Source organism: Colossoma macropomum, unplaced genomic scaffold (assembly GCF_904425465.1).
Source record: "Colossoma macropomum unplaced genomic scaffold, Colossoma_macropomum, whole genome shotgun sequence".
In the NCBI taxonomy this organism is placed as follows: domain Eukaryota; kingdom Metazoa; phylum Chordata; class Actinopteri; order Characiformes; family Serrasalmidae; genus Colossoma; species Colossoma macropomum.
The window spans coordinates 196277-208404 of record NW_023495967.1 but is presented as its reverse complement, the minus strand read 5'-3'; the positions used below and the strand labels follow the sequence as shown (position 1 = coordinate 208404).

The 12128-nt window shown below is 40.6% G+C and overlaps 1 protein-coding gene across 1 annotated transcript in view; it reads left to right on the top strand.

The window, feature by feature from the left end:
• Positions 1 to 2109: 2109 nt before the first annotated feature.
• Positions 2110 to 12128, top strand: part of gucy2d (guanylate cyclase 2D, retinal) — a 33237-nt gene continuing 23218 nt past the window's right edge. The window contains 5 exon segments of the mRNA XM_036564350.1: positions 2110 to 2969; positions 4615 to 4916; positions 8186 to 8561; positions 9589 to 9690; positions 11530 to 11651. Of these exon segments, the coding sequence (XP_036420243.1) occupies positions 2165 to 2969; positions 4615 to 4916; positions 8186 to 8561; positions 9589 to 9690; positions 11530 to 11651 (1707 nt within the window). The 5' untranslated portion in view covers positions 2110 to 2164.

The window sequence follows — 12128 nt, the reverse complement described above, 5'->3', positions numbered from 1 at the left end:
GTACATAATTGTTTCAAGATAATGAATCATTATTTCAAGATACTAAATCAATATTTTGTCTTACTGCTTGGTGGTAATGGATTTCCATAAGTCAAGAGGACTTTATAATCAATGAGGAATTTAACTGACAGCCAGTGCAGGGATGAAGGAGTATGATCAGATACATCACAGACTGAACACTCACCTCTTAAATAAGCCATTAATGAACAACGGTGGTTCGTCTCTGTTGTAAACTCTGTGTCTATTTAAGTATCAGCTCTAACTCTTGTTTCTGGAAGTGCCTTCGCTTGATGCAATCTCTGTACTCCAGCCTCCAAACACTAGCACAAGGATAAGCTGTCCAAGTGGACAACAAAGCACTTCTGGGTAAGAGCATCTGCCAAATGCCATTAAAGGACTGGATTGGCAAAAAATCAAATCTACACAATGTTCTTCTTACTCCAGATGTAGCAGATCAGCCAGGACATGTTTAGTGTCCAGACTCTGCTTCTGTAGTGCCTCTGTAACACTGTAACTAGAATGCTAACATTACTTATACTAGAAGTCAATAGTCACCCAAATCTTTTGCATAAATGCATCCCCAAAACTTCGCTGAACTCATTCAAGCCACATCCAGCTCTTTATTGAAGATCTGTTGATGTGTTTTTTTTTACAGTATGACTTACTATGAACTATAAAAATGAACAGAACTCCACTGTGTAGTTGAATACAGTGGACAGCAATTTTAGACAACAGTTGTGTGGAATTATCTTGCAACCTCCAACTCCCCCTCATGTTCATATATTCAGACATAAGAGCTCTAGATCATGTTCATGACTTCTGTTGTTTCTTTTGAAAAATATAAAATCTTCAATTTGAAAATTTAAGATTGATAGTTTTAACAAAAAGAAATCATTAACATAACCTGTGGCGTTTATATATCTGCATGACTTGTGTGACTTTAATAGTCCACAGGAAGTCATTCTGCCTCCCTAAATCACACTGACAAGTCTGCATGACCTTAATGAAGACCTGATCGTGGTTTGAGTGCGTTGACAAAAGTTTTAGGTGGCGTATTTAAAGAAAAGATTTGGGTGTCTATTGACTTCATGTTGTTAGTGACATTAGCCTCATAGCTCCAGCACTAAACTACAGAAACAAAATTGGACTTAAACATGTCCTGCCTATGTGACTATATGGGGTAAATGGAGAACTAATTTAAGGACTAATTCAGGACTTTTATTGTCACAGCATTGGTTTTTCTGCTGAACACCACTGAAGTTACAATTTGTGTGAAGTGCTGGCAAAGGAGAAATGTTTATTCTGCATTATCATTGGATTGATTAAATGAATTTCATAAAGGTCTTAATTCTGACATGCTGTATCTATCACCATGTCAATGAATGCCCAAAGGCAAATATCTGAATATTCTAAATTAGAATAATAGTTATACTTAGTTTTACCTAAATTCAAGTCATGCCTGCTCAGTATGCAGCGCTCATGCTGCTTCAGGTTTTTGTTTGAGTGGTTCAACTTGCATCTAGTGCTCTATTTTTACTTTTTACCATCAGCCTAAGATAATTTTAGATACCTTATATAAGATAACCAAGGCTAATCTACCACTCAGATGTAAATAATTAGCTGCGGAAAATGAAAAAAAAAAACTGTGGGCCAGATTTCAGGGTAGTTTAAGACCTCTGCTCTAGACTCTAGCTTACTAGCACAAGGCCAACCTGTCCAAGTGGACAACAAAGCTCTTCTGGGTAAGAATATCTGCCAAATGTCATTAATGTAAATGTAAATTTGAAGGAGGAATCAGGGAACTTCCAATGTCTTTGATATATGCTCATTTTAGTATAATGTTAATCTAAATTTCTGTCTCTCTCTTTTTGTCTCTTACCCTTCTCCCTTCCTTTGCTTCACACATGTCCTGTCCTAACACCTGAACTGAACACATGCACCTACACTTCAGTGATGGCTGGATATTGTGCAATGTCTGAGCCAGTATTAGGCTAGCACCCCACCGTGGGTAGAATCCTGAAGGACAACCAGAGTGGCTTTAAAAAACATCTCTTTCTCTTGCTGGCTAACTACACAGGCTAACCACACAGTTCCCACCACCCACACATACCAACACGCTCCATTTCCACCACCGTTCCTTGAGTCATAACAGGAGAAAACCAAAATGACCACCCACAGAGACTCTAGCTTCCTCTGGCAGTCGCACCATCCACGATGGCATCCAGAACCTTCTGCAAAACAGAGGAAACGAAGGAAAGCAAGTAGCCACCAGGACTTAGACAATGATGCCTCTGCACCCTCCAACCGGGTACTGCGGGGTCACGGTTTGTGGGGCAACTGGCTCCTCCTGCCTCTGTTCATGATCTCATACTTGCCCTGTGAAGCCTGGGGCGCCACTTTCAAGATTGCCATCATAGGACCCTGGACGTGTGACCCCTTGTACTCCAAAGCTCTGCCCGACCTGGCCGCTCGACTTGCCGTCAACCGCATCAACAAGGACCCTTACCTCAACAAAGGCTACTGGTACGACTACACGCTCATCAACGAGGACTGCCAGACGTCCCGTGCCCTGGCCCGATTCGCTGAGCTGGAGGGCTACGGCTCGGCCTTCCTGGGGCCAGCTAATCCGGGCTACTGCTCCTCTGCTGCCCTGTTGGCCAAGAACTGGAATGTAGGCCTCCTGTCCTGGGCATGCCTGAAGGCTAACATGGAGGATGGCACGTACCCCACGTTTGCACGTCCACTGCCGCTGTCGTCCCGTGTGTTGTTCGCTGTCCTTCGATACTTCCGGTGGGCCCATGTGGCTGTCATTTCCGAGGAGAGTGACATCTGGGAGGCGACCAGTCAGGAGGTGGCCTCCTCACTCCGCAGCCTGGGCCTGCCTGTCAGCACCGTGGTCACCATGGAGATGGACAAGGATGGGCCCCGGAAGGCATTGCAGAAAGTACGAGATGCGGACCGTGTACGAGGTGTGTTTAAGGGGTTTTGGGTTGGGTTGGCTTTGATGCAGTAGTTTCATGAATAAAAAAAAATTAATAAAATTTTCCTTTTACTGCCAATGTAGCCAATCAGATAAGATGTTTGGTGCCTTTTAGATTTGCACTGGAGATACAACTAATGCAGCTAGCAAGTAGTGGAAGATTCTCTTGCCAACTGCATTCCTAAACCAGAACAGACTCATTAACGTAAAGGACATTGTAGAGATCCAAAAATAAATAGATAGTTTGATACTTTACAGTTTAGTTTTCTCTTTACAACAAACTCAGTTGATCAGCCAAGACATGTTTGGTTTCTGAAGTTAGCATCTTAAGTTTTGCATTGGAGCTGCAAGGCTAATGTAGCTAACAAGTAATGACAGATTATAGCCACTAATTAGCATCATGCAATCTGCATTCCTCCATCACACACTTGCTTTGAAACGTGTCCAATTGTTCAGTAATCTCAAGATGTCGTTTTACAGACGATGTACTGTTATCTGTAAAAGTAAGCAAAACTCTGTCACAAAGTTAAAAACACAGCTTGAATTTTGCCAATTACTTTTTAGAGATCACAGTATGTCACAGTGTCAGAAACCAAGTAAGCAAGTCTATATGAGATTACTGACAACTCAGCATGGTTTGAGTCAAGTGTGTAATAATCTAGCCGTGCAGTTTCCATAATGCTAACCAGCAGACATAAGCTTCCATTGCTACATTAACCTCGTAGCTCCAGTGTAAAACCAAAGAAGCCAAACATGTCCTGGTTGATTGATTCCATTTGGGTTAAGGAGAAAACTGTTAAAATTGATTTTGCCAAACTATCCTCTTAAATCCACTTTGTATTTATTTTACATGAAACACTTCACTAAAACAAAGCAGAGCTGATTTTTATGTCTTGATTTCTTTTTTTTATTAAACAATGTGGGTTTATTTGACTTTATTTGATTACCTTTCTTCAGGAAACTATTTATATACTAAAAAACACAAACAGTGAATGAATGAACTATTCAATTTAGTACTACAGTTGAATTTGGTTTAGGTTATTGCGGTGGTGAAATTTTACCAATAAAAAAATTAAAGGGGAACTCCACTGACTCAGAATTGGTGGTGAAAGTAACCAGACATCTGAAGAGTTTAATGCAGTGGTCACCAATCCTGGTCCTTCTGCAGAGTACAGTTCCAACCACAATCTGCCACACCTGCTTCAGCTACGTAACTTCTTCAGAAGACCTTGATTGGCTGGATTAGGTGCATTAGTGCTAAGTGAAGGGGGAGGGCCAGGTTAGATTCAGGTTGGTACTAAACTCTGAAGGGGCATAGATCTCCAGGAGGAGGGCTGGTGACCACTGGTTTAATGACTCTGAAAGCTCCCTCATAGAAAGTTGTGTAAAATCATTATAAATATACTGCCTGAGACACTGTTTTACAATAGTTCTGAGACAAATGTTCAGTCTAAAACATATTCTTTAAAAATTCATGGCTGAAAGGTCCTTGCAGGATGTTGCAAGACCATCAGCGCATTTCAACTGCCCCCTTCAGATGGTCTTCAGTACATTTTACACCTCTAGTAAGAGAAGAAAATACACTGCAAACCCTCTAATTATCTATGTTTCTTTCTGTCTGTCTGTCTCTGCAGTGGTCATCATGTGCATGCACTCTGCCCTCATGGGTGGAGAAGCTCAGTATAAGCTGTTGACCACAGCGACGCACATGCGCATGATTGACCGCGGCTACGTCTTCATCCCCTACGACACGCTACTCTACCCGCTGCCATATAAAAATGTGAGCTATCCCTTGCTGGCCAATGACACCAAGCTGAGGCGGGCGTACGATGGGGTGCTCACCATTACGGTGGACCAAGGAGAGCAGAACTTCTATGAGGCCTTCAAAGAAGCTCAGGACAGTTACGAGATCCGCAGTAGTGCCTCACCTGAACAGGTAAGGCAGCAGGGTGGGGTTCATATATTTCAGCTCTAAGAGTAGCAATGATAAATTACACAGTGAGGAGCTAAGACCCTCCACTGGTGTTAGGGCCAGTAATGTGATCAGGTAAGAGTAGGGTGGACTGACCGGAACAGCTTTCTCTGACCCTTATACATTTGGGGCCACATAGCTGTTGTCTTTTGCCAAAATTCTCCTCTTTCAGTGGAAACTGGGTGGTCCTAATCTTGGGTAAGATGTATGTAAGCAGTATCCTCACCAACCTCAAGGCTGATATGAACTGTCCTCCCCCCACAATTTAAAAAAACTGTGCCACCTAACCGTCTCTCTGTGTTAGAGTCAGAGAAACTTGAGAAAGCTAACAACCAAGCAAAAGCTAACCTATCAAGTGTAACTGCAAGCTAGCTCAACTGACTGCCTGTTTTTCATCCATTCTTTCATTTACCCAGCCACATCAGCATTCCTTCGAGACACGCATCCAGCAGTAAAATAAATAAGAACCTTGCCTTCTTTAAGACCACACCTTATAAAAGCTGGACAATGTTTCAAACTCAGCAGGGTCTACAACACAACCTGTATATGTAGAGAGTTTCACTTATTTCTCCCTGCTTGTGCTGTTGAGCTCTGCTTCAGTAGCCACGTATACATGCAGCCTAATAATCCGTTACTAATCCGACTAATAGCTCAATCGGAGTAGAATACGTCCATGTATACACCTCATTTGGAATAGACTGGTCCGATTGAGGCCATTCGGAATACAATTTTCCGAATTCAATATCTGATTAAATGAGGTGGGTAATCCTGTAAATAATCTGTTAAATAGAAGAATAATAACCATGTAAATGCCTGTATCTGACTACATTCCCAATCGGAAAGTTTAAGTACGTTCTGCACGTGTGCTTCATAGTGAAAGTTTATAACGTTCAATATGGTGGGAGTAGAAACTGGTCTGCAGAGGAGATGAAGTTTATACTTTGAGCTTTAAAAGATGGCGGTGGGATGGGTGTCCAGCTTATGTGTCTCAGAACACGACGTCTTCCTCTCGCCCTTTTTTAATAAGTACATGTGAAGCACGTTTTCCTGAATCTGACGTCATTTTAAAGCAATTAAAAACACAAGCACTACTCACTGCTGCTCATCTCATGCTGACTGGGCTCATGTGATGTTTGTTGCCATGGTAACGTCTACTCTAAGTGGTTCTCTACGCATGTGCATAATTTTGGATCGGATTACTTGTAGTGAGCATGTAAACAGAGATTTTCCATCAGATTGTTAAGTAGAGTGAGCATATAAACACTTCATGTATTCAATCAGGTTGGCAAAAATCTTTGCATCTAAACACAGCCAATGGTGTAGCAGGCTGGGAGTGTTGGAATGAGGGATGTCAACCATGGTGCTCCTCCCATCATCATATTAGGCCACACCCAGATTCTCCCTGTTCTCAGATAGGTCTGATAAGCGATTTTTAAGCCATGGTTTATTATATTTCTTGTTTTTTTTACATTCAAAATATTTTGTTGGGTGACAACACTTTAAACAACAAGTTGATTAGATCCATTAGTCAAAAACTGCAATACTAAAGAAGGTACTCAGTTTATTCCCTTGTTATAATGTCAGCACATATCAGCACTCAAAGCTTCAGCAGTTTAACCCCACAAATGGCCAGGACCCAAACCATGCAACATTGGCTTGTAGGTGGCAGTAGAAGTGGTGCATTATGTGTCAGTCATTGTAAATGGTCACACGTTATGTTAAGAGTCTCCTGTAGGTCATCAACACATGCTTAACTGTTAACCAACTAACCGAAACTCAGGGTTGATTATAAGCAGGGGAAGAGTTGGATTTGTTTTAGACTGTGGGTTGAAGTTAAGACGGGGGTGGGGGTGGAGGGGTTGGGTGGCCTTCTGGCTCAAATCAGATGCAGACCTGCAACTCCAGCCCAAGTTCTCTCCCCCCATTCAGTCTTACACCACAACCGTATGTTAAAGCCATGATCTGAACTTGCTAAGTATATATTAATAACTCATACAGTGTGGGTGTAAATTAAGCTATTTGCAGAAAGTTATTTTAGATGTTTTATTCAATATTTCAATAATTCTATGAACAATAAGTTATTAAACAATTAATAAAATACTATTTATTTACATTCTTGATTTTGTCATGTTACCTGCCTTGAGATTTGATCTCCACTTCTGAAATATGTTAGAAAGTATTTTTGTTTTAGCTTGATTTACAACTTCATAGTGTCCTACTAACTCCTTGAAAATGGTGACGATGCACAGCCGTGACATTACAATCATTTCATACATATCTACAGCCAAGATGCTTTCATATAATTGAAGACATTAATTCCAAAAGTAGTGTACACAAAATATATTTTGATATGTTTTGATATATTTTGATATATTTTGTTTGCAAATGGATGAGTTGGGGGGATGAGGTGACGTTCAATGGTTAAAACAACTTGCGAAGACTGTTGACACTATCTTGCTGAAAATAACAGCACAAACCAGCATGCATTCCAAGCGTGTTTATGCTGGTCTGGTGCTGGATGGTCACCCAGCATGGTCATCAGCAACCAAAACACAACATATGCTGGTTTTGCCTGTGACCAGCATATTAACTTCCATTGCTGCTGACCAGCATCCAAAACACAACATATTGTCACTGTCAGGACAAAACACCATATCTCCAAAATTGAAACTTTAAAGGAGAAGGAAAAAACGTCCTTAATTTTCAGTATTAGCTAATGTAAGGTGATTTTTGGACTGACAATGTAACAACAAAAACACAGATACAAGGTTTTGTCCTGACACTGATGATATGCTGGTCAATGCTTTTTTCTAACAGGGTCCTCACGGGGATTACGGGTAATCTAATTAACCATTCATGATTCATCTTGTGAAGTCATTTATGCCATGGAACCCTCTCTGATAATGGGCTATGCATCAGTAAGGGATTAATTGGGAGTCATAATCTCTCCTTATCTGCCTCTCTAATGGTTTCTCCATTCTTTGCCACCTACAACAAAAGTGATTCAGTGAATTTACTTGTTTCAAATGTTTATATCATTTCCACGTATTCTACACTTTTCTGTCTTTCGTTTGATTTACTTTCAGCAATAAATGTGTTGAAGCAATTTATCTATTCACATGGAAATGATGCACAAATTTGAACCAAGTTAATGTTTTAGTGCATGCTGTGTTACATGACTATAAGTCTAATATAATGAATACAATGTACTAATATTAGTGACCTTTCTTAAGGTCTCTCCATTCTTTGCCACGCTCTACAACATGCTGTACTACACGGCCATGGCGGTGGAGCACAGCCGGGCGGCTGGTGGGGGCCGCTGGGTAACTGGAGAGATTCTGGCTCAGAACGAGGGCGGCTTCGAGTTCAATGGCTTCAACCAGCCCGTGTCGGCGGGCAAAGAGGGTGAGGGCATGCAGATCCGGTACGTGGTGCTGGACACTGATGGCGTGGGCTCCAACCTGCACCGCACACACGTCCTGGAGGCGGCACACACGTTCGGCAAGTTCGGGGCACTCAAGTACATGGGCAAGTCCATTCACTTCGCTGGAGCCTCGCCCAGCAGTGACCCCAACTGCTGGTTCAGCAGATACATTGCCTGCAGCGGCGGTAAGAGAGGCCACACTGAGCTACACTTCTGTGTGTGTTAAAAGGGATTTTTCAATTACTAAATAAGTCATTGGTTGAGATGTAAATAAAGTAATTCAGAGTGGTTTGATGTGAAACTTACTAACTCAGATTTCTTTACGGAGGTGGTGATAGGAACCAGGGGTCACAATGTCTACAACACAAATACAGCCATTTTACTTACTAGCCAACACTACAAGTGAACCTACACGTGTCTTTTGAGCTTTTATATAGTATTGTAATGCTAATCGTAAAAAATCGTAGTGGGAAATCCAGAACGTAAAAACATTTTCATGAAAACTGGGGATTATTTTGCATTAGAATGAATGTACCTCTCCTCCATGAATGGTCTTTAAAAATACCTTTTAGACCTTAAGCTTATTGTAAAGCAATTGTAAAGCAACATCGCAGTCATCAGAAAATGCATCGGTTAATTTTGTGTAACAACTTTCTGTGATGACTGAAGGAATTTAATGCTTCAGATGTGTCATTGCCAGTTTGAACAATACTGACACTGTATTCACATCAAATATCTTAAACATCAGTGGAATTGTGCTTCATTCATAAGAGGGCATGATATATTAGCATTCGATTATAAACACTGTTTTTATGGGTTCAATAATGGAACTGGAAATAGCTCAGTGGATAACACCATCACCCCACACACAGGGCTAAACCACTGTCCTTGGGCAAGACTCCCAATGTTAAATTCACGTTGCAAGTTCTGGATAAGAGCATTTGATGAATAACTGTCATGTTTTATTTAGTATCATCATGTAAAAGAACTGATTTTTATTTTAAAATTCAGAATATGCTGCCTGTGTTAAATAAGCTAATTAGCATTCTTGGCATGAGTTATCCTCAGCTGGATACACAGCAGCTCTAAAACGCTAACAAAGCTCCACATTTGGAGACTCACATTACATTTTAACTCTTCACTCTGTCTGTTTTGCAGTTGCAAATATAACAGGTTAACTCGCTCTGTCCTCCTTCTCTCTCCTTTGGGCAGGTATGGATGGAGTGACCTTCTTCTTCCTCGTCCTACTCTTCGGTGCTTTAATAGCTGCAAGTGTTTTCCTCTACCATATGAAGTAAGAGCCTATTTCTGTGGGTACTGCATTCATTGGACTTACCTTGTTGGGGTATTCGGTTTGTAGTTCACACTGAAAAGGCCCATTTCATAGACTTTTGTTTCATTCACTCTCCAGTTCACAGTCCAAAATGGAAAAACACATTTTTATTTATCTGCCTGTTCAGCAGTTTAGCTCCACCCATTCATATTGAAGTTCTAAGGAGTGTTTCAGCTCTGAGGTTTTTTTTTATTGAGGCACAATATGAGGCAGCCAATGAGAACAGAGCACATTTATCTTAGAATCTGTCTTAAAGACTCATTTTTGGTGCATAAAATCACACATATGTTAAAAGTGGACCTCAAGAGAAAACAATAAAAAGAAAAATGCAGGATGTGCACCCTTTAAACTGGAAGTGGAGAGTGTGAAAGCAAAGCAGACAGCAACAATGTGATGCACTCATAACTGCTTTTTATGAGGGCTATGGTCTAGATACAGAGCACAATCCCTAATGTAAAAACACCTAATTCAGCTAATTAACTGATTAAGCTCTGCATGTGCTGCCATCCACTAAGGCCAACTTGGTAGATACAATTTCCAAATGTGCTAATGTCCTGCAATGTCCTGCTCTATGATGACATAGAACAAGAGAAATCAACCAGAATACTGCATTCACATAAACACAACCAAAACTGCAGCACTGTTCACCATAACGCATGCATCCCCTCACCACAGACACGTTTGCCCAATGAAGACGACATAACTAAGTTAAAATCAGACAGCTGACATGTACAGAAAAAAGCAAACGTAAAAACCTAAACTGATCATGCTAATCTACTGTATGCTGCCATGGTGGGCATGAAAAAATGGTTATGGTCCATTCATGGCTTACCTTTGACGACTCTTTGACGATGCAGTGAAGTGATGGTAGATGTTTGCTTTGACATTTTCACAAAGCCCATTTCAGCCTTCATATTAAAAGAGCATTGTAGGTACCAAATCCACAGAAAATTGACGATTCAGATGTTTTTAAATAAGTTTTTTGGCTTTGGCTGGGTAGAAAATTACATACTATATGTGACGGAATTTCAAACGCCAGTTTGAAATTACAACTTTTTACTGCAATTGAAGCTTTAAATTCAAACACTAGCTCAACAAACTAGGCTTGAGGCAATAGTGGATTGCAACAGTTGCTAAGCAGTGATTGGAGGGCTGAGAAAAGAAGGGGGATCTTATGGCATTTGACTGGAGCTGTGATCGACCGGAGTAGGCCCAGGCCCTACTCAGGCCCACCCATGGCTATAATGAGGCCAAGTCAATGATTGTATGCTAAAACCAATATTAAAATGCTTAGAACGTGAGACTGCTAAATTGAAATAGAATGAGTTTTAAGGTCAAGTGGACAATATGTAGCAATTAAATTACGACAATACAACAAACTCACAGTGTAAACTCATAAATATATGAAGTATTTTACAACACCTTTCAATGTGTCTCAGCCAATCAGATTTTAGAATCATATGGTCTATGAATCTAGGGGGTGTTTCACTGATACATCACAATGCATTTTACGCAAAATCACAGACAGGCTGAATGAATCTACAAACAATCTTCTAGTCAATTTAATAACAAGTAAAATAATGTGGATGACAAAAATTAAAAGGTAGGGCTTAGCCCCACTGGCCATTTATACCAGTCATCACTAAATAAATCTTATCTAGAGATATAAGTCTCATCAAGTTTATACAGACTTATAATTAATACTACTCTATATTTTTGAAGCTTGGTAATATTAAAGCTCTTGATGTGACTCATTTTGTGTTTTGTTTCTTTTCTGATTCTGTGTATGTGTAGAGGAAGTGGTCGAGTGAATATTTTAGAAGCACTTGGAGGAGGAGGAGGAGGAGGAGGAGGAGGAGGAGGAAGAGGGATCGGAGCCCCCACTAAGCTAGTGCTCACATTGGATGACCTGGTCTTTATCAACACACAACTCAGCAAGAAGGTAAATAACTCTTACTAGGCTTCTTTCTGTCTGTGTGTATTCCACTTTTTTCATCTCTTTTGTTCAACTCTTCTGCTTTCTTTTTCCATATTATTACAATACTTCCTTCTTTTCTCCTTTTGCTTATGTCTCATTTTTGATTGGTAATATGGTTTTTGAACAGTCATCGTTAAATGATGATATTTTTGCTTATAGGAATGAATGAGATGCAAACGTTTATGTAGCCCAGCTTATATTAAAATGATAGAAATCAATTAGTAACATCCTATTAACCATGTAGGATATCATAGCAATCACCAGCAACCACCTGGCAACCCCTAAGCAACCACCTGGGATGCCATAGCAAGCAGCTAGCAACACCCTAGCAACCACCTTGCATACCTCATAGCAACACACGATTAACCATTTAGGATACCACAGCAACCACCTAGCAACACCGTAGCAACTACCTGGGATACCGTAGCAACTGAATAGCAA